General features: G+C 42.7%; 1 protein-coding gene across 4 annotated transcripts in view; it reads left to right on the plus strand.

Annotated features, from left to right (window-relative positions):
• AIG1 (androgen induced 1) overlaps positions 1-25,100 on the plus strand; it is a 193,688-nt gene that overhangs the window by 50,731 nt on the left and 117,857 nt on the right. For 2 of the 4 annotated variants that reach the window (XR_007355795.2, XR_007355796.2), the window contains exons 3-4: positions 14,935-15,036; positions 22,270-22,379. Coding sequence is in view for 1 of the 4 variants with exons in the window: in XM_048844358.2 (XP_048700315.1) it covers positions 14,935-15,036 (102 nt within the window). In the remaining 3 variants the exon portion in view is untranslated. The remainder of the gene's footprint in view (positions 1-14,934; positions 15,037-22,269; positions 22,380-25,100) is intronic. The other 2 variants (XR_007355794.2, XM_048844358.2) reach the window with 1 other exon arrangement.

Genomic DNA, 25,100 nt, shown 5'->3' on the forward strand with positions numbered 1-25,100 from the left:
ACCCCAGAGCCCTCACCCACAGCTAGAACCTGCAGCCCTTCGTGCACCCCTGCCCCAGTCCTGATCCCCCTCCCGCCTTCCAAACCCCTCAGTCCCAGCCCAGAGCACCCTCCTACACCCTAAACTCCTCATTCCCACCCCTACCCCACAGCCTGCACCCCCAACCAGAGCCTTCACTCCCTCCCACACCCTAACCCCAATTTTGTGAGCATTCATGGTCTGCCATACAATTTCTATTCCCCAGTGTGGCCATCAGGCCAAAAAGTTTGCCCATCCCTGCATTAGGGTCTTGATCCTTTGCAAGTATGAGGTAGGTTGGCATGTAGACTGTTTGGGATTCAAGTTGGATTCTTTCTATATTGCACATCATCATCAGTGATAGAAGCTCTGCCCTCCATGGGTTTGCACAAGTGTAACTGACTGGAGTTTGCTAAGCAATTCTGTTGATGATGCAAAAGAGAGTAGAATCTAGCACTCTCCCTGTTAGCCCTTGGGCTCTTCAGAGCTAAGAGGAGTAAAAACATGTTTTTGTCATTAAGGTGCACTAGTTTCTCTCCAACACACAGAGGGGGCAGAGTAAGAAGGCATTTATGAGTACTTTTCAGAGTAAAACTGCTCTTCTATGGCTCTTAAATCAATGGGACTTTTGCCATTGACTGCAGTGGTGCAGGACTGGGCATGACGCAACTCAGATTGCCAGTGCTTTCCACCCAAAACTTGGACCAGGTTAGCAGAAGATTTGTGAACCTTACAATAAGCACAGGCCCAAATTGTCAAGCTGTAATGAGACTGGAAATCATGCCTCATTTTTTGTTTCTTTATGAAAGTTTGCCAGTTCTAATTGCAACCTTGTGAACCACTGTTCGCCTTGTACTGTCTTCTAGCTATACTGTACTGTCTCCTGCCTGTACTGTATGAGGTCTCATTGTCGACAATGTTTCATAACAACTAGGTATCTGTTGTAACTTTACAGTTAACACACCAATTTAAAATATTAAATTTTATATACTTCATCAGGCTTTGTTCAAATCCTTAGTGTGATATTTTACAGTCCACTCCATGAAGAAATACAGAATGCTTGTGCAAGGTTATAAAATATAAAACACATGTATAGCATTGTACAGGTGTTCCCTTCCCAGAACACCCAGTTGGTAGCCTTAAATTACTCATTAGCCATTGCTAAGGGTAACTGCTGCTATTCGTATTGGGTTAACTGGCTGCAATTTTTCTACTATGACATAAGAAACACACAGTAATAATTAATGTACTTTTAAAAAATACCTGGAAATAAACAGGCTTGCAAAATATCATTTTTTACAATTATATTTTGAGGAAGATTGGGAGTTATGTAGTAGTTGTGACTGTGACTGATAACAGATGCTTTTCCTGCTGTTGTTACTAGAAAAGAGAGAGCCCCTTAAGGACAGCATTACATTATTTTTAAGTTTTTAATTGATTCTTTTTGGGAAAAAAACTCACCATATTAGCTTTTACACACATCAAGAGACACATTCTCCTGCCTTTTCTGGCTCTCTCGCCAGCAATTCAGTATCCACAATGCCACTTACGATACTATGTTTCTCTCTCCTCTGTTTTAACTCTCTGCTGGCTTTTGTGTACTCCTTCAGTACCTCCTCTCATATTCCCAGCACTGAAACTTTTTAAGACCATTTGAGGCCTCCTGTGAAGACATTAGCTACAGCTTCTGTTGGCAGTAGCTGCAGTTTCTAAGCATTCAGAGCTATATCTATTTTTTTTCTTTCAGGCGTTACTTGTTTTGCCATCTGTGGAGGAGGAGTTAGCAAGCATTGTAAGCACTCTCTAAATGAGATGTACAAATGAGCATTCTCTAAATTAACCAGTTCCTAGGGGATATACTTCACACATGGGAACTAGCTGGTTTCCTAAGGGTTAAAACACACACAAATGTCCTGTATTGTCAAAGAAACCGAGAAAATAACTAGCTAAGTATATTGTAAATATAGTCTTTCTCTCTCTTTTTTTTTCCTAAAGGTGACTTCCAGATAGGGAACAAAATGTCTTTGCTTCATTTTTTGCTCTTAATTTTGTACAAAGAAGGCCTAAAAAGATTTTGTTGTTCCCGTCTCTCCTGGCTGCTGGGAGACAAACAGTAGAGCCTCCGAATGTAACACTCAGCAGCCAGACTCAGACTTTTCTGAATGTCTGGTCCTTCACCAATCAAGAGTCCCTCCTGAAACCTGACTCTTTCTCCGATTCATCAGTTACCACTCACTGGGTATGTCTACACTACGGAATAAGGTCGAATTTATAGAAGTCGGTTTTTTAGAAATCGGTTTTATATATTCGAGTGTGTGTGTCCCCACAGAAAATGCTCTAAGTGCATTAAGTGCATTAACTCGGCGGAGTGCTTCCACAGTACTGAGGCTAGAGTCGACTTCCGGAGCGTTGCACTGTGGATAGCTATCCCACAGTTCCCGCAGTCTCCGCTGCCCATTGGAATTCTGGGTTGAGATCCCAATGCCCGATGGGGCTAAAACATTGTCGCGGGTGGTTCTGGGTACATGTCGTCAGGCCCCCGTTCCCTCCCTCCCTCCGTGAAAGCAAGGGCAGACAATCGTTTCGTGCCTTTTTTCCTGAGTTACCTGTGCAGACGCCATACCACGGCAAGCATGGAGCCCATTCAGGTAACCGTCACCGTATGTCTCCTGGGTGCTGGCAGACGCGGTACGGCATTGCTACACAGTAGCAGCAACCCATTGCCTTCTGGCAGCAGACGGTGCAATACGACTGGTAGCCGTCCTCGTCGTGTCCGAGGTGCTCCTGGCCACGTCGGCTGGGAGCGGCTGGGCAGACATGGGCGCAGGGACTAAATTTGGAGTGACTTGACCAGGTCATTCTCTTTAGTCCTGCAGTCAGTCCTATTGAACCGTCTTATGGTGAGCAGGCAGGCGATACGGATTGCTAGCAGTCGTACTGTACCATCTTCTGCCGAGCAGCCATGAGATGTGGATGGCATGCAGTCCTTCTGCACCGTCTGCTGCCAGCCAAAGATGTAAAAGATAGATGGAGTGGATCAAAACAAGAAATAGACCAGATTTGTTTTGTACTCATTTGCTTTCCCCCCTCCCCTGTCTAGGGGACTCATTCCTCTAGGTCACACTGTAGTCACTCATAGAGAAGGTGCAGCGAGGTAAATCTAGCCATGTATCAATCAGAGGCCAGACTAACCTCCTTGTTCCAATAAGAACAATATCTTAGGTGCACCATTTCTTATTGGAACCCTCCGTGAAGTCTTGCCTGAAATACTCCTTGAGGTAAAGCCACCCCCTTTGTTGATTTTAGCTCCCTGAAGCCAACCCTGTAAGCCGTGTCGTCAGTCGCCCCTCCCTCCATCAGAGCAACGGCAGACAATCGTTCCGCGCCTTTTTTCTGTGCGGACGCCATACCAAGGCAAGCATGGAGGCCGCTCAGCTCACTTTGGCAATTAGGAGCACATTAAACACCACATGCATTATCCAGCAGTATATGCAGCACCAGAACCTGGCAAAGCAATACCGGGCGAGGAGGCGACGTCAGCGCGGTCACGTGAGTGATCAGGACATGGACACAGATTTCTCTGAAAGCATGGGCCCTGCCAATGCATTCATCATGGTGCTAATGGGGCAGGTTCATGCTGTGGAACACCGATTCTGGGCTCGAGAAACAAGCACAGACTGGTGGGACCGCATAGTGTTGCAGGTCTGAGACGATTCCCAGTGGCTGCGAAACTTTCGCATGCGTAAGGGCACTTTCATGGAACTTTGTGACTTGCTTTCCCCTGCCCTGAAGCGCATGAATACCAAGATGAGAGCAGCCCTCACAGTTGAGAAGCGAGTGGCGATAGCCCTATGGAAGCTTGCAACGCCAGACAGCTACCGGTCAGTTGGGAATCAATTTGGAGTGGGCAAATCTACTGTTGGGGCTGCTGTGATGCAAGTAGCCCACGCAATCAAAGATCTGCTGATATCAAGGGTAGTGACCCTGGGAAATGTGCAGGTCATAGTGGATGACTTTGCTGCAATGGGATTCCCTAACTGTGGTGGGGCCATAGACGGAACCCATATCCCTATCTTGGCACCGGAGCACCAAGCTGCCGAGTACATAAACTGCAAGGGGTAGTTTTCAATAGTGCTGCAAGCTCTGGTGGATCACAAGGGACGTTTCACCAACATCAACGTGGGATGGCCGGGAAAGGTACATGACGCTCGCATCTTCAGGAACTCTGGTCTGTTTCAAAAGCTGCAGGAAGGGACTTTATTCCCAGACCCGAAAATAACTGTTGGGGATGTTCAAATGCCTATATGTATCCTTGGGGACCCAGCCTACCCCTTAATGCCATGGCTCATGAAGCCGTACACAGGCAGCCTGGACAGTAGTCAGGAGCTGTTCAACTACAGGCTGAGCAAGTGCAGAATGGTGGTAGAATGTGCATTTGGACGTTTAAAGGCGCGCTGGCGCAGTTTATTGACTCGCTTAGACCTCAGCGAAACTAATATTCCCACTGTTATTACTGCTTGCTGTGTGCTCCACAATATTTGTGAGAGTAAGGGGGAGACGTTTATGGCGGGGTGGGAGGTTGAGGCAAATCGCCTGGCTGCTGGTTACGCGCAGCCAGACACCAGGGCGGTTAGAAGAGCACAGGAGGGCGTGGTACGCATCAGAGAAGCTTTGAAAACCAGTTTCATGACTGGCCAGGCTACGGTGTGAAAGTTCTGTTTGTTTCTCCTTAATGAAACCCCCCGCCCCTTGGTTCACTCTTCTTCCCTGTAAGCTAACCACCCTCCCCTCCTCCCTTCGATCACCACTTGCAGAGGCAATAAAGTCATTGTTGCTTCACATTCATGCATTCTTTATTCATTCATCACACAAACAGGGGGATGACTACCGGGGTAGAGGAGGAGGGAAGGAAAATGCCACACAGCACTTTAAAAGTTTGCAACTTTAAAGTTTATTGAATGCCAGCCTTCTTTTTTTTTGGGCAATCCTCTGTGGCGGAGTGCCTGGTTGGCTGGTGGCCCCCCCACTGCGTTCTTGGGTGTCTGGGTGTGGAGGCTATGGAACTTGGGGAGGAGGGCGGTTGGTTACACAGGGGCTGTAGTGGCAGTCTGTGCTCCAGCTGCCTTTGCTGCAGCTCAACCATACACTGGAGCATACTGGTTTGGTCCTCCAGCAGCCTCAGCATTGAATCCTGCCTCCTCTCATCACGCTGCCGCCACATTTGAGCTTCAGCCCTGTCTTCAGCCCGCCACTTAGTCTCTTCAGCCCGCCACTTAGTCTCTTCAGCCCGCCACCTCTCCTCCCGGTCATTTTGTGCTTTCCTGCACTCTGACATTATTTGCCTTCACGCATTCGTCTGTGCTCTATCAGTGTGGGAGGACAGCATGAGCTCGGAGAACATTTCATCTCGAGTGTGTTTTTTTTTCTTTCTAATCTTCACTAGCCTCTGGGAAGGAGAAGATCCTGTGATCATTGAAATACATGCAGCTGGTGGAGAAAAAAAAAGGGACAGCGGTATTTAAAAAGACACATTTTATAAAACAGTGGCTACATTCTTTCAGGGTAAACCTTGCTGTTAACATTACATACATAGCACATGTGCTTTCGTTCCAAGGTCGCATTTTGCTTCCCCCCACCGCGTGGCTACCCCCTCAACCCTCCCCCCTCCCCGTGGCTAACAGCGGGGAACATTTCTGTTTAGCCACAGGCAAACAGCCCAATAGGAACGGGCTCCTCTGAGTGTCCGCTGAAGAAAAGCACTCTATTTCAACTAGGTGACCGTGAATTATATCTCACTCTCCTGAGGATAACACAGAGAGATAAAGAACGGATGTTGTTTGAACGCCAGCAAACATACACTGCAATGCTTTGTTGTACAATGATTCCCGAGTACGTGTTACTGGCCTGGAGTGGTAAAGTGTCCTACCATGAAGGACGCAGTAAGGCTGCCCTCCCCAGAAACCTTTTGCAAAGGCTTTGGGAGTGCATCCAGGAGAGCCGCGAATGCCAGGGCAAAGTAATCCTTTCACATGCTTGCTTTTAAACCATGTATAGTATTTTAAAAGGTACACTCACCGGAGGTCCTTTCTCCGCCTGCCGGGTCCAGGAGGCAGCCTTGGGTGGGTTCAGGGGGTACTGGCTCCAGGTCCAGGGTTAGAAACAGTTCCTGGCTGTCGGGAAAACCGGTTTCTCCGCTTGCTTGCTGTGAGCTATCTACAACCTCATCATCATCATCTTCTTCGTCCCCAAAACCTGCTTCCGTGTTGCCTCCATCTCCATTGAAGGAGTCAAACAACCCGGCTGGGGTAGTGGTGGCTGAACCCCCTAAAATGGCATGCAGCTCATCATAGAAGCGGCATGTTTGGGGCTCTGACCCGGAGCGGCCGTTCGCCTCTCTGGTTTTCTGGTAGGCTTGCCTCAGCTCCTTAAGTTTCACGCGGCACTGCTTCAGGTCCCTGTTATGGCCTCTGTCCTTCATGCCCTGGGAGATTTTGACAAAGGTTTTGGCATTTCGAAAACTGGAACGGAGTTCTGATAGCACGGATTCCTCTCCCCATACAGCGATCAGATCCCGTACCTCCTGTTCGGTCCATGCTGGAGCTCTTTTGCGATTCTGGGACTCCATCATGGTCACCTCTGCTGATGAGCTCTGCATGGTCACCTGCAGCTTGCCACGCTGGCCAAACAGGAAATGAGATTCAAAAGTTCATGGTTCTTTTCCTGTCTACCTGGCCAGTGCATCTGAGTTGAGAGCGCTGTCCAGAGCGGTCACAATGGTGAACTCTGGGATAGCTCCCAGAGGCCAATACCGTCGAATTGTGTCCACAGTACCCCAAATTCGAGCCGGCAAGATCGATTTAAGCGCTAATTCACTTGTCAGGGGTGGAGTAAGGAAATCGATTTTAAGAGCCCTTTAAGTCAAAATAAAGGGCTTCATCATGTGGACGGGTGCAGGTTTACATAGATTTAACGCTGCTAAATTCGACCTAAAGTCCCATTGTAGACCAGGGTACTGTGGTGTTAACCAGTAGGGAGAGGGATAACAAAATATAGGAAGGCAGATTCTGGCACATTCACTTGAGTGGGGCTACTTGTAGAATAAGATACTATGCAGTGTGATTAAGGGTGTGCCCACAAGTAGCTTAGGTCTAATGCCATTATTGTTCTGCAAATATATAAAATATGAAAATATGCAGTGAGGTCTTTATACGTCAGAGGCTGTAGAGAAATTATTATACAACAGAGAAAAATTAAAATTCCCTAACTTCCCCTATTCTCTCAACAGCTTCCTCCTTACAGAAAACAGTACTGGAAAGCAGGTTTCCTTGACAAGTGCCCAAACAGCTCTCTAAAGGGCTTCTCAGTGGTTTACATTAGGGGCATGTGGGAATCTCAAAATAGAAAATTAAACAGATGTGAATAAAATGCTAATTAGATTTCTGATTGAAACCAGAGTGGTCATGCTTAAAAACTTGTCAGTGGCCTTACACAGCTAAATTAATGTTACATAAATATTTTGTGTTATTCTGTGCTCTTTATACAGAATAATTCATATATTGGGATAAAGTTATTCAAGGAAGAATTGGAAAGTTTTTAAGTGCAATAACTGCAGTTCTGAGAATTATTCTAAATAATTGGCTCTCAGTTTCCTGCTTTCTAAAGTCTTCAAAATGGATTGGTCTGAAAAATAGATGAGAAAGCAGGTTTCCACTCCCAAGTCAAACAATGATGTGTGTAGTGGGGAAAAAACCCTAACAAAACACAGCGTTTTATTTATAGTGCCTCCTCATAAATAAGTATCACAGTTAAGCCATCGGGGTAGCCTGGTCAACATCCTCCTCCCTCCGCACAAAAAACAAAACCAACCTCCCCACCCCCAAGTAAAACACAACAACAGCAATGGAAACAATAGCCAGAAGATATGCAAAACCTTGCCTCTTTTGTGTTATGTTCTATATTTCTCCAGCTGCTCAAATGAAACATGAGCTGTTTTAGGAGCATAAAAAAAAAACATACGAGCTTGTTAGATGGAACCAATAACCATCACTGACTACCTTGTTGTCCTTTTTAATAGGACTTTTAGTGATAGATTTTCTGTTTTTATTTAATGAAACCAGAAAATAATGGCCCAATTTTGCCATTCTTACTCATGGTGAGTAGCAGTTTATTCCATGAATAGTCTCATTGGACAACATTCTGATACCTTTACTCCAGTTAAGTGGTACCTTACGGTACTATTCAATGTGAATAAGTGTATAGGAACCTGATCCATTAAATTAATGGTACGGTTTGCATACTAAAGTATTGCTCAAAAGACCTCATTCCTATTTATGCTAAATTCATTTTCCACCAACCTAGCAGTAAAAAGTGGCCTTAAAGTGGCAGTAAATTAGTCTAGAGCAGTATGAAGTACCCTTAGTGAGACTATGAATGAATCTCAAAGCGAATAAGGGGATAAGTGTGGCAGAGTCTCTTCCAATGTTTTTAGTTTATCCCTCTTGTTTTCTGTTTGTTTGTCACAGATCACAAAGTCTGCCAAGTTTTCACGGCTAATACAGTGTTTTATGTAAACTGTATATGGCAGTATCGTGTTTCTTGTAATTCATGTAGTAGAAGAAGAAGGTGAATAGGTATTTCTAGGTGATTAAAATTGTGCTTTTGTATTTTCAAGAGCTCAGCCTCTTCCTGTGTATATAAAAATACCCTTTTCCCTAGTCCTTCCCATTTCAATAATCGTAAACAAACTTTCAAAGATTTATCATTTATCTTTTGGTATTCTATAGTTGGCTTTTTTTTAAAAAAATTCTTTTAGCCACACACACAGCTGACCTATTGAGTATTTGCTGGAGGAACACTGAAAAGGTCACTCCTGCACAAACCTAACTAGTAGTCATTCTGTCTTAGAAGCCATGCATGGAAGAGATCTTAGGTCTTCCAGTCATTTTAAATCCTCTTCCCCTGTCTTCTAAGTCTAAGAAAATTACTGCAGATATTTGCCAGCTGTCCCCATCTAACGCCTTCCCCCTACTAGCCTATAAATGACAGGAATTGCCACACTAGAACAGACCAATGTCCTAGTCTGATATTTTGCCATCAAGAGTGGCCAATGCCAAATGCTCCAGATGAAAACTTAAAACTCTAATTGTGCAGCTCCATCCTGTGTAGGAAATTTCTTCCTGTAACAGGATGGCTTGCCCCCTATTGTCTGGAGGGCCTGGGGCTAGCTAACCTGGATTACTAAAGAGACACAGCTGGGTTGGATCAGGAACTTCCCTATAAAAGGCAGCGGGTGGCTGTAGTGGAGGGGGAAAGCTCAAGAAGCTATGACAGAGTCTGCAAAGAATGAGGAAAGGCTCCTGCAGGGAAAACCCTAACACGAGGGGATTTTCCCCAGGCATAGACATCTGGCAAAGATCCAGTCGAAGCAGGGGATAGAGTGCAAAGGCCTCAGGAAGGCCTGGGAGGAGTAAGAGAAACCTTGTGTGATGTGGACTTATGAATGGACTTTATTTGAGATTTTGTGTTTTATTGCAATTTGTAAACCCAAACTCCAAGGAGGGGTATTTAGGACCAAGAAAATGCCTGAAGTGAAGTTTTATTTGAACTGTGCAAGAGGAGAAAATGAGGTAGGCTGCCTGTAGCATGACCCTGGGCCATGAGGGAGCAAACAGGAGGTGGTTGGCCCACTGCACGTCCTAATTCCTCAGCTCCTGCCCCTTATGACTTTCTTGATAGGCCTTTATAAAATGCATTTGGGTGGAGTGTCAACCGGTGTAAATAGGTGTAGCTCCATGGAAGTCAATGCTATGCTAGTTTACATCAGCTGGGGTTAGCCATAATGAAACTTCACATTTATATAGTGCCTTTCGTTGTGTAGGATCCCAAAGATCCTCACAAAGCATACACATATAGCACCACTTTACTACAGCCACCTCAGAGAGGAAGTCAGAAAGCTTACATCAAACTGCACAACAATGTGTGGAGAAGAAATTTTGCCCAAGGTCACAGGAGAAAATCTTACTCTTACAAAAAGCACCAGAGGGTCTTTTTGTTCATGCAGAACAGATAAAGCATCCAGTTTTCCCTAGAAATCACTCAGGAAATGAGTGAAACTTAATTGTATGGGTTATCCAGAAACAAAAATATGCAGTAAAAAAAATTCCATTCATTTATATGGTAGTTTTTTTGGTTAGGTGCACATAAACAGCAAATTACACAGTTTTGTCCTCCCTCTGTCAGTTTCTTTGCTTCAATTTCTTTTGTTTTACTAATGCCCTTGGTGACTCAAAAGGAGAAATAACAAACAGTTTCCTGTTTCATGCTTTAAAATTTCCCCCTCAGTTGTATTTTGTGTTCTTTCTGTGTTACTTTCTGAAGCTTTAAAGCTGAGGGGAAAATTGAGTAATGTTTTTTTCTGAAGTGGAAGAAGGAAATTGTTTCTTGGGCCTTAGTAACGCTTTTGCAGCTGCTGTGTACTGTTTAGTGATATTGAGTTGCATATTACAAATCAGTTACTCCTTCTCAGAGAGAACCCAAAGCCCACTTGAAAAACCGACGTGCCCACTTGTCTAGAGTGTACATAGAATACAATGAGTAGCAAAGGAGGGTCCTTCTTGTGGCTTTTATGTGCTATTTAACTTCCTCCTGACTATCCAAGTGGTATTGTCTGCAGAAGGGTAGAGAAGGAATTAACATAGGTCATAATTTTGCCATTCTTACTCATGTGGTGCAGCACCTTTGTCCACAAGTAATCTCTTACTGCTGCACAAAAATAAAGGTGGCAGACTCAAGTTGGCAGGAAACTTAAGGGGCGCAGGCCAAAATGCAGCAATGTGACTATGACAGATATGGCAATTTCCTGCAATATCCCTGAGAAGCCTTACTGAATTAAGTTTAAGTAGCTTTGTAGTCCATTGTATTAAAAATACAAAATTTATGTATCATTGTGGGATTGTATGTAACTTCAGTGTGGTGCGGGGGGTGGGATGTGGCCAATGTAAACCCTGGGATGTGTGAAGCTTCAAAGGCCCATATTAAACAATGTGCCAGACAAGAAGGAACCTTTGTGACAAACAAAGCTGAGTGGGTTTCCTAAGAAATACTTGGAAGGAAGTAAAATCCCACCTCCAAACCCAACTGTTTAAAGCTACACCCTATGGGGAAACCCATTGTCTGCTGATTACCTGTTACCAGAATCTGAAGATCAGAGCCCTGATTTGCATAAAGGAGGGACTCTCAGATTCATGGAGGTGTCAGAGCTAACAGCTGTTATGAACTTGTAACCACAGAAAAAACCCTTGGTGGGATTTGAAGGGCTGGTCACCTGTCAGAGCCCTTGTTGGAGTTAGGGGTGATCTGGTAAGTTCATTAGCATGTGTTGAGGTTTTCTTATTGTTTTAAATATGTTTTCTCTGTAATGCTTTTACTTTAACAATAAATGTGTTTGTTTAGACAGGACTGTGTGATTACTTACAGCTTCAGGGAATTATACTGTTTATAACCTCTGAGGAGAAAGCAAAGTGGGCCTGCTTAGGCAGTCTGTCTCGCTGGGGAACTCACAGTGTAGGTAGGAAACTGTGCAGTCTGAAGAAAAAAAAAACCTGGTCAGGAGGGAGAGAGACTTGAGCCTCTGTCCAGGAGAGGTGGTGGCAGAGGAACCGGAAGCCTAGGGTACGGGTGCCTTTGCTGGCCCACAGAGGGGGAATATGGGTGCAATTGCTCTGAACTGTGACAGTGACACCCCCATAGAGGCAGATTCTCTGCAGCATTAGCATCCGCTTTGTGCAGCAGAGTTGGGGAAAGGGAGAGAGCATCCCCGGGAGCTGATTATAGCTGCCTGGCTCTTTGCTACAACCTTGAGGCAGAGAAACTTGGGAGCAGCTCTTATTTGCACAGGTTGGCCTTGGTATTCTAGGAATAACATGGAAGCTGGGGATTGCTGAAGTGCATGGTGCTCTAGGCACTGCTTCTTCCCACTCCCATCATGCCTCTCCTGGGTCCTGAGATACTCCCTGTGCAAGGGACTGCAAGGAGGGAGGTATAGAAGCAAGTTCCAATGGCTCTTTGCCTACCTGTGCTACCCCAGTTGGGCAGGGATTGCAGTACATGTAAATGGGGAGCTCATTTTCCCCTTCCCCCTCACTGAACAGCCACATGAAATCTAGCTGAGTTTAGCCCAAATTAAATTACACTAATACCGATATAAACACTCTCTGATATTGAAGAGAATCTTAAACCTATTTAGAAATATCAAACAATTGCTTATTAATCAAAGCAAGCCACAAGGGTGGGTAGGAAGCTATGTAAAATGTCCTAGAAATAAGATTTTTCTGTCATCCATATTAATTCATAAAAAAAGTTGGGATCAACCACTTAGAGACATTGACCGACCAATGTGAGAAGTATTCCTCCAATTAAAGAGACATAGGTCAGTGTGGCAGCCGTTGAGTCTGAATGTCCTTCTCTTTGTTGGTTTACATTAGAACTGTAATGTTTTATTTTTTGTGTCTTTCCTTACGTCTGCCTGTGGTGGTGCTTTGCTAAGCAGCATTTACCGTCTGTAGCTCCAGATGGTTGCAACCAGCTATGTTGATTTAATTCCATCCATTGGCTGACTTTGGTTAAGAGACAGATGGTTCCTCCTCTCTTTTCTTACCTTTACCTCATTTTCCTATCATTTTACTTTGCCCCATGCAAAAATCCCAGACCCAAGTGTTTGCCAGTTTAGCTGGATTCATTCAAATATGTTTCAGCTTTACCTTTGGTACCATTGCTTAATGTAGGATTTTCTCCATACAGAGTGCTTTCGAGCCTGATTTTCATGCTACATATGTTTTGATGTCCCAATTGGTCTTAATACATTCTTAGTGACCCACTGCAATACAACATGACTTCAAGGAAGTCAAAGGAGTTGGGAAACTTTGCTTTATTTCCCGATTGTTCAACTGTTCATATTTTGGCAGATAAGTGTCAACAGGTGTGTAAAGAGCTCTGTGATGCCAATACCGGCACAGAGGAGAGACTTCTTGAAGAGCACTTTATACTTTCAGTATTTTGCAGGCTGTCCATCATAACCTATTTTTTTCCTGGGGCCTACGCACAAGTTGAAGGGTCCAAACTTCTTTTGAGCACCAAAAGCCATCATAACAGATGGGAAAGTGTGTTGGAAACTAAGGAACTATGTACTGTATGTGCGCTGAAGGAACAATTTACCAGTCTACATCATCCAAACGTCTGTCTTCCTTAAGCATACATGTCTGTGGTTAGGACGAGGTGCCACCGGTAATCTGTAACCTAAATTTTAATTTCCCAAAGCCAGAGGCATATGAAGTGAATTATGCTCATCCCATCCACATCCACTGATAATTTGCTGACCTTGAAACACCCTTGCCCCCATAAACCCCACATTCCTTGTTCCCACTCCTTAGTCCCCAAAAACCATCCCTCACCCAGCACAATTGGACACGTTCCCATTGAATTCATTGAGAGCTGCACCTGCTTGCTGTAGGGCTAAATTTGGTCTAATCTATTCTGCATGGAGATCCTGTAATCTCTCCTGAAACTTACCAGTGAAAGATTCCTGGACCTGTTGTCAGTTTTTCTGTAGCAAGTGATAGCCCTTTTATCCCTACAGGACTGTGAACATAGTTTGAACTGAACTCAAATTACAAAGAAAACAGTGTAGGTTCAAAGTATTTAGTTCTATATTTTCTTTCCAACATTCAGGGTTTTATTAAGTTAAGCGAACACTAATATTTCTATATTGTGTTTATTTTAGATAGACTGCATTTTCAGGAAGGGAGAATACAAATTTAAAAAGCAAGCAGACCTTAAGAGGTTCATAATGTAGACATAGCTTCAATGGAAGCATAACCTACTTCTGTGAAATCTCCATGGCTGACAATGCAGTGTTCAGAACACTCTGAATCAGGGGCAGGACTGTTAAATAGTAGAGAAAGAAAATGGAGCTAAATTAATGGTGAGCAAACCTCAAAAAATTTAGCAGTTCCAGCCTTCCAGTACTTATTGCTTTCAGTTAGGATAAAAATATTATGAGAAAAGCCTTTCAGTCTTTCTACTTTCATAGTCTTGGAGAGAAAGAGAAAATGCAGAGGTGGGTCAAAATAAAAAATGGTATAGAAAGAAGTTATCAGCTTTTTTGAACTTCAAAAGAAGTTAAAAGGTTTTGTACAAGCTTTGGCTAAAGGTTTAGGCTAGTATTTATTTTATTCAAACTCATTCTTCCATCCTCAGGTAAGAGGGGTGGAGGGAGAATGAATGCTCACTCTTTGGGCATCTAATAAGTTGTCTCTTTGACAAGAGCCAAGATGAGTTTCATATGGACAAGTGAGAAGGATGTTGGAAACCTATTTTTTTCTTTTGGACCTCTGTGCATAAATTCTGTGAATAACACTTCAAGGGTTAGATTTATTTCTTGGTTAAAGTGTTTGGTTGCAAAATGGGACATAAGAAGTGATGGCCTTCTCTTCAAGGGTGAATTTCACCCCATATGAACAGAGCCCTAATACTCTTTATGTTGATATATGCTGTATCTTGTGAGATTTCACATTGTTTTCTATGCTGTTAGCGGTAAAACATTATTAATATACCACATCTACTACTAAAATATAGTACTCAATTGTAACTTGGCCCCAAGTATATAACTAAAAAAGTTATTTCTCCAATCTAAATGTCAAACACAGAAAAGAAAAATTGTAACTTTTGAGAATGTAAAGAATACTCTCGACCACACTGAAAAAAAGGAAGACTGGGTTTATGACCAATAATGTCTGTCTGCCTGTTTGTAGATCTTTAGGTAGATGTAGAGCTATGGATAACTAAAATGAAAAAAGGCAGTGAAATCAGATAATTGACCATAAGCATTTTTTAAATTGTCTTTTCTTTCCCTTCTTTCAGTTTGTTGTGACAATGTTTTGGAGCCTCTATATCTATGACAGAGAAGTGGTTTACCCAAAGCTTCTTGATAATTTTATACCCTCTTGGCTGAATCATGGAATGGTGAGTATAGTAACACATGCACTGTCTTATGTAACCAAAGCTGTTAAGAGACTGGTTTCACCATGTAATGGTTCATGCATGTCTTGTACTAATGTCTGTAAAATTCTGATGAAAGAGCACATGATAATTAAGGGAGAAAGCTGAGCAAATGTAAAATCTGTACATACTTTAGTCCCTTATTCTAGACTCGGAATAGACTTCTGCATATGCCTGGAACCTCCACACAAAAGTCAGCGAGCCTGGAGCCCAGAACTGGTATAAGTCAGCATAGTTTATGGCGCTATGCAGATTTACACTAGCTGAGAATATTACCCTTACTGGTCAAAGCGTATGATTATTAGGCCTATTGAAGGAATCAATATGATTATATCACTGTAATTTGTGATGAAACCTGTTTTAACAATATGCTGGAAAGTGAGAGAAGCTTGTTCAAGAAATTAAATTAATTTCCGTGGGCCATACGGTACCCTTGTGTATGGTTAAAAAACTAACAAAAGTGCTAGCTGCCTAAGTATGCCAAAACTGTGTAGCAGAACCTACGTTAGATTATCCTTTTGAAAATGTGGACGCGTGTGTGGTTTTTAAAAAATGCTATTGGAGAAAAAATGGTGTAACTGCCACAGTACAAGGGGCATATCTTTGTTCCACCCCCTTTGCAAGAGGCAATGATATGCCTCTGAAACAGTAGGATATTCTTGCTAGCCTTCAACTAATGTGGCATTTTGTGGATGAGGTAAAGCATTTGATTAAGAGCCCACTTTGTTACCAGGCACTTACTGCAGTACATGCAATAGTGAGCTCACAGATTTCATGCTTGTTTCACACATCTTGTCTGACTGGACCTGTGTGAGATATTTTATTATACCTTTCTGTTGGCATCAGAGCATGGCAAACCATTTGGCACTGTTAATCTGTAGCTACAGCAGAGGCCATCCTTCAAGGGCTGTGCACCACATGGCCAGAGCAGATCAGAACTGCTCACAAATGTCGATCTTGATGAATTGTTTCCAGGGGTGTACGCAAACTGGCTGTGTAGTTATTTATTGTTTCCCTAACCTGTGGGTATAGGAAGCAGCCTGGGAATCACTACTGCTAAACAGAGCTGTAACTTCTGCCAGATACTTTGCCATGTTATATGCCAGTTTTAGAGGGAATAATACGATGTAACATGCTCTCTTGCTGGTGGATCTTCCCATGTCTGTTCAGACCGCCCCCTGTCAGTTCTGAGGTCATCCACTAAGCACTCACAAAGGCTGCCAAGCTGTACATACATTCCTATTTTCCACACAGCATCATGCAAACTCTGAGGACATTCGTCCCAGGTGACATTCTGCATACTGAAAATGCCTCACTTGTGACATTTTTTCATAGACCTCCATTGTGAAGCACATGATAATGTGTGGCCCTGTGTATTCAGGAAGTCTCATCATCGAGACCACAAACCTAAAGGGCAATTCAAGCCCATGTTGTTCTGAAGAAATGTAGATTTGCTGAAACATTTGAAGAGGGGTTTTGTTTAAAATCTTTGCACATTGTAGCATTTGCTGAAATGAACTGCGTGCAAATGTCTGGGACATTTTTTATTTTCAACTTTAAGTGTTGTAGAAGGCAGTTTTGAATGTCTTTTGAAGGAATTGTTTGCCTTGTCAGTCTCTATTTATCCAAGCATTACTTTGGCTGGGTCACAAGGGAGGCTTCTGGCTGTTGGGCTTTTCACCATCTTTTAATCTAATTTTATCTGATGTTTTACCCATCATATTATCTTCACCAGCTTTCATTCTAATTCATTCTGATGAATTGCCTATCAGAATATGAGATTTGGGGGATTTTCCTCTGGAGAGAAATATTTTCTGCTCTTAAAGTATATTAAGTATATTTCTCCTCAGTGTATTAGCACTTTATTTATGAGCAGGGCTATTGTTTTGACATGGGAGGTTTTAGGAAGTGTCATGAATTTGTTTTTGGTGAAAAGAGCAAAAGTCATGGCGATACAGTTTAGAAAAGTCAAAAGTTACAGGCATTATTTTGTTCCCAAATTAAAGTTTATTCTCCCAATTTTTACTACATTTTGATAACTTTTGAAGACAAGAGTTGCTTTATTGGAACCATGCTTTATAAACCAAAGCCTACATAGAAGACTTACAACCCCAAAAGAATTAAATGTGTTGGTGAAAGTCCAATAGCGAGCAGTTGATGAGTTCATGCTCTCTATTGGCTTCTCATTCAGCCCAGTGTTCACAGCACTCAATGCTTAACAGCTGCCTCAAATGTTAAGAACTACAGCGGGTTGGGAAATACTATGAAACTAAGCCATTTGCCATTTGGGGGAGAGGTTTTGACTTAAAATGAGAAAGCTTCAATCAAAATGAAAATTTTCCACATACACGAAAAATTGTTTGGGTTGAAAAGCCATTTTTGTTGTTGTTTTGACAACAATATTCTGACTACTCTACTTAACTCCCTGTTAACATCCTGTCAATCCACCCTTCAACTTGCAAAAATTCCTTAGTGGGAAAAGTTATGGATATGGTTGTTTTTAATTAAAACAGGAGCAATCATGACATCTATGGTTACCTTGGTAACCACACAGGGAATCAACCGTGATTCATTATGATCAGTAGTAGTATGGGCATACATCCAAATATTTCAGGATATTCTTATTTTAGATCCTAATTGGAGGAAGCTGGGGGTTCTTCTTTGGTTTAGCCCTACAGAGTGCTCCTTCTTATGCTAGTCCTACCTGCGGTTTTTAGGCCAGCCAGAAATAACTACATATAGAGCAGCTGAAGGAGGGCCTGTTGATGCCTCCTGACAACAATAAAATGCATCTATAATTTATTATGGAGCGGTGGTAGTGGAGCTAAGATGAGGTTGGTGCTTTCATCTTATTATAAGCCTAATTTTTCTTTCTCTTTGTATCTTCCCCAAAAATGAACTTATCCCCCTGACATTTTTTGGGCAGCCTCTCATTCCAGAGTAGAGTTGTTGTTGTTTTTTTTTCTGGGAATATTACCAGATATCAGAATAGGAATAGTGTTTTGCAAATGTACCCATCTTTCAAATTGTAAACGTTTTCCTGACTGGCTTGGCCTACAGACTCTCCATTTGTTTTGTTTCCCTTTGTCTTGCTGAGACTGTTAGGGCTTTTTTGGGATGGGGGTAAGGGGTGAATGGGGGTGAGAAGTGACTAGCCCAATGGGGAAGAATTAAAAAAATATGTAACAAATAGCTTCATAATAAAATAAACCACACAGCAGGATAGGCAGAAAAAGGGTTAAGTAAGAGCCCATTAAAGCAGGGATAGAAGTTGAAACCTTGGGGAAGACCTTGAGAGGAAGGAGGAGTGTTTCCCTGCCCAAGTCCAGGCCAGATGAACTGGAATCTGATGGTATTGCTCAGTGGTGCTGGAACAGTTTTATAGTGAGGATGCTGAAGGTGGAAACCATGTATTTGGGTTGTTATTACCACTTCAAACTGGGGGTGCAGTAGCACCCCCAGCAACCCAAGTTCCAGCACTGATGGTATTGCTATACTGCTTAAAGAGACTTTGTGAGTGAGGGATAGTTTGCTCTTTCACTATCATTTGTTTTGCTCTTTTTCTGGAATTTTTTGAACTAGTCTGTGTCCTGACTCTGTGCACTGGATCAGGAAGAAATGCTCTGTGTAGATCTGTGTGGGCCTCAAAGTGTTAGGCTACAATATTTTGTTTCTCTCCTCCTTACCCCCCGCCCCATTGTCCTGTTATCTGCAACTACAACGTGGCTCAGCCATACAGAGCTATTTTCATTTGTATATAATGCAGTCTAGCTAACACTGTTTCTGAACAAAAATTCTTCACCCTTTAAAAAAAAAGTTAGACTTTCTAGAAATGAAGAAACAGCAAATAAATATCCCACTTTTAAAAAATAATCATCAGTCACTCACCCAAACTCATTGTTGTCCCTGAAATTTGCTGTGATCAAAGTAACAAATTACTAGAAGATTATAATATCGCCTATTCTATCAAGGGATTTACATTTCTCATTTACTATAACACATAACATATATAACACCTTTAGTCTCTTACAAAAAATCTAGATGTGTTAGATGGTACAGAATAAAATTAATACATATAAACTTGCAAGGCTATGCCCTGTATGCTTATATAAGTCCACAGCATCACACGCTGATTAACATCTGCTAATTCATCACTCATAGCAAATATTCTTCTATTCCACCAACACATCACATTATTAGAACTTATATAGAATTCAGAGATAATTTAATGTAACCTGGGACTGTATTTCTTTTAAAAAAATACAAACATCTAATAAACAATATATAAAATCATATACATCCAGCAGCATATTTCCATTGCAGAACAGAACAAGAGAACAAAGTTAAGTCTGGGTAGGCAGAAGTGAAGTGTAGTGATCGTGAATGATAAAGGATTTATATGGTAGTGGAGACCCTATTCGTTGTGTCCAAATGTTTGGGTTTAAAAAGATGAAGAATTTTTTAAAGGAAGTGTAACCAACTGTTGTTAGATATTAGCTAGACTCCAGTGAAACACACTTAACATTAACCTGTTTTTAACAATGTATTTTTAATAAAATTTGGTATTTTGGGACACTTTACACTTAAATATGATTCAAGGTAACTATATTTTTAAGAGAAGACAAGGTAAGTGAGATCTTTTATTGGACCAATTTCTGTTGATGGAACGGACAAATAAATTTTAAGAACAATTGAAAACAATGGCAATATGATGTTTCTTTAGTTAATTTTTAAAGCTGTACTAAACTGACACTGTGAATTAAAACAGGAAAAAATAGTAACTGGACCAAGTTTGGTTGCCTAAAATAGCTCCGTTATCCATGCTATTTGGCATATTTAGTACAGTATTTGATTTGCTCATGCCTAAACAGTAATAATCGTTATATTGATGCTTACATCACATATACTATGGTAAAGAGGCCAGAGTACCTAGATTGTATACAGTATGTATGATTTTTGTTATACACAGAAATTTGTGTAAAACAAAGACCTAACTTGAAATAGTGATCTCACCGAAGTCAATGCCATTGAGTTTGGTGGGCCAGGATTTGACCTGTTTCATTTAGTGAAGTGAATGCCACCCCTAAATAACCCAGGTTGAGTATATAGTTGTGTAAACCACAGGCTACATCTTCATTTTATACCGAGCAGATTATCTGAGAACAATGTGATTACATCAAGCAATACCTGTTTTTAAATCGCTTATATCCTCTATTTATCAAATGTTTTGTAATTTTAGCAGACTGCACGACTGAACACAGCCTTGGTAGTTTGTTTAAATTAGTTCTAAAACTGAGTCCCTTCATCAGACAAGTTATTATTCAAGTCTTGGGTGTAGGGTCCTTCGCTCTGGATATACTTTCTATTTTTTCTCCTACATCACCAAAGATCCATATTGTTTTAAAAGTGCTTCAGCCTCATGACTCTTACTGTGTCATTGCTCAGTTCTGTGGGCCTACTTTCTAATAACTCGCTTTCAGATTTGATCTCCAGTGATCTTAAGTATTGTTAATTAAAAAATAAGCTTTAGTTATTTTAAACTGTTGTGGTGCTGGGTAAAATTTGCGTCATATTGTGGCTACATGTCAGCAGTGGATGAAGTGGCACATATATATTCTATATTTCTAGGACTTGTCTTCACTGCATACATTCTTAGCTTGAGTTTTAACTCTAGGTTTGTCCCTAACTCAACTCCCATACACACAAACATCTAGCTAGGTCAGAGATGGGCAAACTGTGGCCTGTGGGACCACCCTGCCCAGCCCCTTGCCCGGGAGACTAGCCTCCAGCCCCTCCCCCACTGTTCCCCCTTCCCCACAGCCTCAGCTCACTGTGCCTCCGGCGCATCACTCTGGGCAGCGAAGCAGCGAGCTCCTGGGGCAGCCCAGCTGCAGAGCCTGGCCTGACCTGGTGCTCTGTGCTGTACAGGGAAGAAATAGTTGCTCTGTGCTGCGCGGCGCGGCTGCCTGTCCTGGTGCAGCTGCGCTGCCAGCCACTGGTGCTCCAGGAAGCGCGGTAAGGAGGCAGGCAGCAGGGGGGCTTGAATAGAGGGCAGGGGAGTTTGGGGAGTGGTCAGGGGCTGGGGGTGTGGATAAGGGTCGGAGCAGTCAGAGGGCGGGGAACAGGGTGGTTGAATGGGGGCAGGGGTCCCGGGGGAGGGGCAGTCAGGAAGAAGGGGGGTTGGATGGGGCGGCGGGGGGCAGTCAGGGGCCAGGGAGAAGGGGTGGTTGGATGTGGTAGGGATCCTGGGGGGGCCATCAGGAAGGGCGGGGGTTGGATGAAGCAGCGGGGGGCAGTCAGGGGCAGGGGTTCCGGGGGCAGTCAAGGAGAAGGTGTGGTTGGATGGGGCAGGGGTCCTGGGGGGGCAGTCAGGAAGGAGAGGGGAGTTGGATGAGGTGGCGGGGGGCAGTTAGGGGCAGGCGGTCCGGGGTTGGTCAGGGGACAGACAGCAGGGGGTGGATGGGACAGGGGTCCCCAGGGGGCCATCAGGGAACAGGAGGGTTGGATGGGGCAGGAGTCCCGGGGGGTGGGGTGGGGGGGGCATGTCTGGCTGTCTGGGGAGGCACAGCCTCCCCTAACCAGCCCTCCATACAATTTCAGAAACCCGATGCGGCCCTCAGGCCAAAAAGTTTGCCTGCCCCTGAGCTAGGTCCTTTTAAACAAGAGCTGGCTGGCCTGGGAGGGACAGGAGGGGAAAAGCTTGAATGCTGCTGTAGCTTGAGCTGGTAGTGCAGTGGGGATGCAGCAGTTTAAGTTACAACTCCTCGTCAAATGCTAATCCAGTCACTCTGCTAATCCAATTACGCCATGTAGCTCCACTGCTATTTTGCAGTGTCCTTACTCTCATTCTGAAGTAATTCAAGTGTTCTAACTCAAGCTCACCCTTACAGTGAAAACAAACTCTTAGGTCTGGTCTACGCTTTCAAATTAGACCAACCTAGTTATGCAACTGGACTGTGAAAAATTTCATGCCCTGTATGACATAGTTAGGTCAACCTAACTCCCAGTATAGAAACGACTAGGTCGATGGAAGAATTCTTGCTACTGCCTCTTGAAGGGTTGTGTTAATTACATTGACAGAAATACCACTTTCATTGAGGTAAGAATCTTCTACACTGTGGCATTATAACAGTACAACTATCAGCTATGCTGCTGTAGCATAGATATACCCTTAAACATTTGAGTTTCGTCCTACAGGTTCTAAGGAGATGTAAAGTGTCCTCAACTCTCATTGGCTTCATTTAGAGCTGACGACGCTCAGTACCTTGCAGTTTGCACCTACCACATGTACAACACACACTTTAATAGTAAGTATAATAATGCAGTACTTTATACTTTGTGCTTACATAGCAACATGTGAGCAGGCCTGCATATAGAATTTGTCCAAGTTATCACATGGTTTCAACAAGAGTCCTTGTTTATTTCTAACTGAGAACATCCCAGATTCTTAAAATACTGTTTACATATATAATACACACACACACACACACACATTTTCTAGGAATCTGGGATGTTCTCAGTTACATGTGTGCGTGTGTATATATATTTGAATCAATTTAATTTGTGGCAGGGAAGATAACACAAAGTAGTAAAATTTACTGAAGTGTTTAGTGGGTTCAAAGATCAGAAATGATGAGCTATCTCAGGGATCGGCAACCTTTCAGAAGTGGTGTGCTAAGTCTTCATTTATTCACTCTAATTTAAGGTTTTGCGTGCCAGTAATACATTTTAACGTTTTTAGAAGGTCTCTTTCTATAAGTCTATAATATAGAACTAAACTATTGTTGTATGTAAAGTAAATAAGGTTTTTAAAATGTTTTAGAAGCTTCATTTAAAATTAAATTAAAATGCGGAGCCCCCCTGACCGGTGGCCAGGACCCGGGCAGTGTGAGTGCCACTGAAAATCAGCTCACGTGCCGCCTTTGACATGCATGCCATAGGTTGCCTACCCCTGAGCTATCTCAATATGAAAATACAGAAGAGAGAATCTTGTGGGAAATATGGGCTGCCTTTACGGTGCTGGAAAGTTGATTATTGTATGGATCATGTGCCAGTGTAGTTTATAATATGATATTTTCCTTTTTTATGCTTCTTATTCTTTGATGATGTTTACTGAAAACAAAAGGATTACTAGAAAGACCTCTTAGCTCCCTTTGGTTTAAGTGAAAGCATACATGCCAAAAAGGGACACGTAGGAGACATGGAAAAGAATTATGGAGCAGAGCATGTCCAAATGATACATTTCCAGCCTCTCTTACAGATTCTCTCTCCTCTTCATTATTGTCAGCTCAAATTAAAGATTCAGACAATTGAAGAGTGGGATGGATCCGGTGCTGTGATGTGTCCTGTTGTTACATTTTTTAACAAACACATCTTACAGATCTAGTGAATCTGGAGAAGCAGAGGACTAATGCCAGAAGAAAGCACTGATACTCAATTGTCTTTTTGATTCAAGAATGATTCAGGCCAATGCAGAAATAGGGAAGCCACATGAAAGATGTTTTTGATCAAAGCTCATAGTGACCTGGCCTATATAGATCAAGTAAAAGTTATTGACAAACCTACGATTCCTTAGTCACTCCATCAGGAGCTCAGAATCAAGCCAGTTGCTCAATGAGTCTCTGTGAGGAACAACTAAGAAAAAACCATGGGGTTTTTTTTCATCCATATTGTCTCTTACTAGCATGCTGCACCCAGTCCCTTTGCAGACAAGCTGTAATAGAAGACTGTGGACTAAAGTACATTTAACAATTCATACTGCTTCTTGTACAAGAACGCCCCATTTATGGGCCATTTAATTCAATACTCCAATAGCTGCTAACATCTGACAGGCTTGCTGGAAGTGAATTGTAATGTGGTCTCTCTGCTCGACTGATATCTAAATCCATGGTGAGCATCTCAAGGATCCTTCAGTTTAATTAAGCTCTCTTTTATTTTTATATATATATAATATGACCATCAGAGGCTGATTATAAAGATTCAGAAATGGGACCTTTAAATAATGTTTCAGAGTGTAGACACTTGACTATGACATTAATTGAAAGGTTTACTGATAGAAAGCACAGAAAGTGTACAATTTACTAATGAACCCTGTTTCACGTGGAATAAATATCCATTACTTGAACAGCTGTCTAAATGATGGAATACCAAATAAGTAGACATCATTGTGGGCCCAGGACATTTAACTAGAACACTGAAAATAACTTTCCTGGCTTTGAACACTTCTTGCATGGTTATGGTTATGCTACATCTTCTGATATATCTCTTCATTATCTGCCAGTTCCACAACTAGAACATGAATACAGTGATATCAATTATCCCCACACACTGGGAAGAAAAACAGCAATAACATAAAAACTTATCTTGGTTTTCTGTTACTTTTATGTGGAGTGCTTGGAAACTGGATGTATGTCAGAACTTGTGTCAGCATAGCATCCAGAAACTGAGAGGCTCCTGGATAAAAAATGCTGGATTATGAGAGTGACATCCCCTGACATTCTGAAAAAAGACCCTTTACCTAATACAAAAAAGCACAAGCCATTTTCTATAAAGTAGGATCTGTGCCTTAACAATACTATGCACCTGTCAAGTGAGATTACTCATTATAATGTAAGTCTGAGATAACACTCCTTGCTGGACATGTGTTGGATGCTCCTCATTATCAGTCATTTCCAGTTGGTGCATCTGTGGTCTATAGGAAACGCACACTGCCTTCTCCAAGACTTAAGTATAACAATGACAGGTCTCTGTGACAGAATGCACCCCTGTATTCACTCCCTACTAGGGATGTAAAATGTTAACCGGTTAACCGGTAAGCGTTAGGCTTACTAGTTAACTGACATTAACCGTTAACCCTCTGCTGCGCTGGCTGGACCCCAGCCCTGGTCCTGCCATGCTGGACCCTGGACCTGCTGGACAGACCCCGGCCACGACACACCATACCCCAGCCGTGCTGGCCAGACTCCAGCTGCGCCACGCTGGACCCCAGACCCTCAGCGCCGGACCCAGCCACACTGGCCAGACCTTGG

Source organism: Caretta caretta, chromosome 3 (assembly GCF_965140235.1).
Source record: "Caretta caretta isolate rCarCar2 chromosome 3, rCarCar1.hap1, whole genome shotgun sequence".
NCBI lineage: Eukaryota > Metazoa > Chordata > Testudines > Cheloniidae > Caretta > Caretta caretta.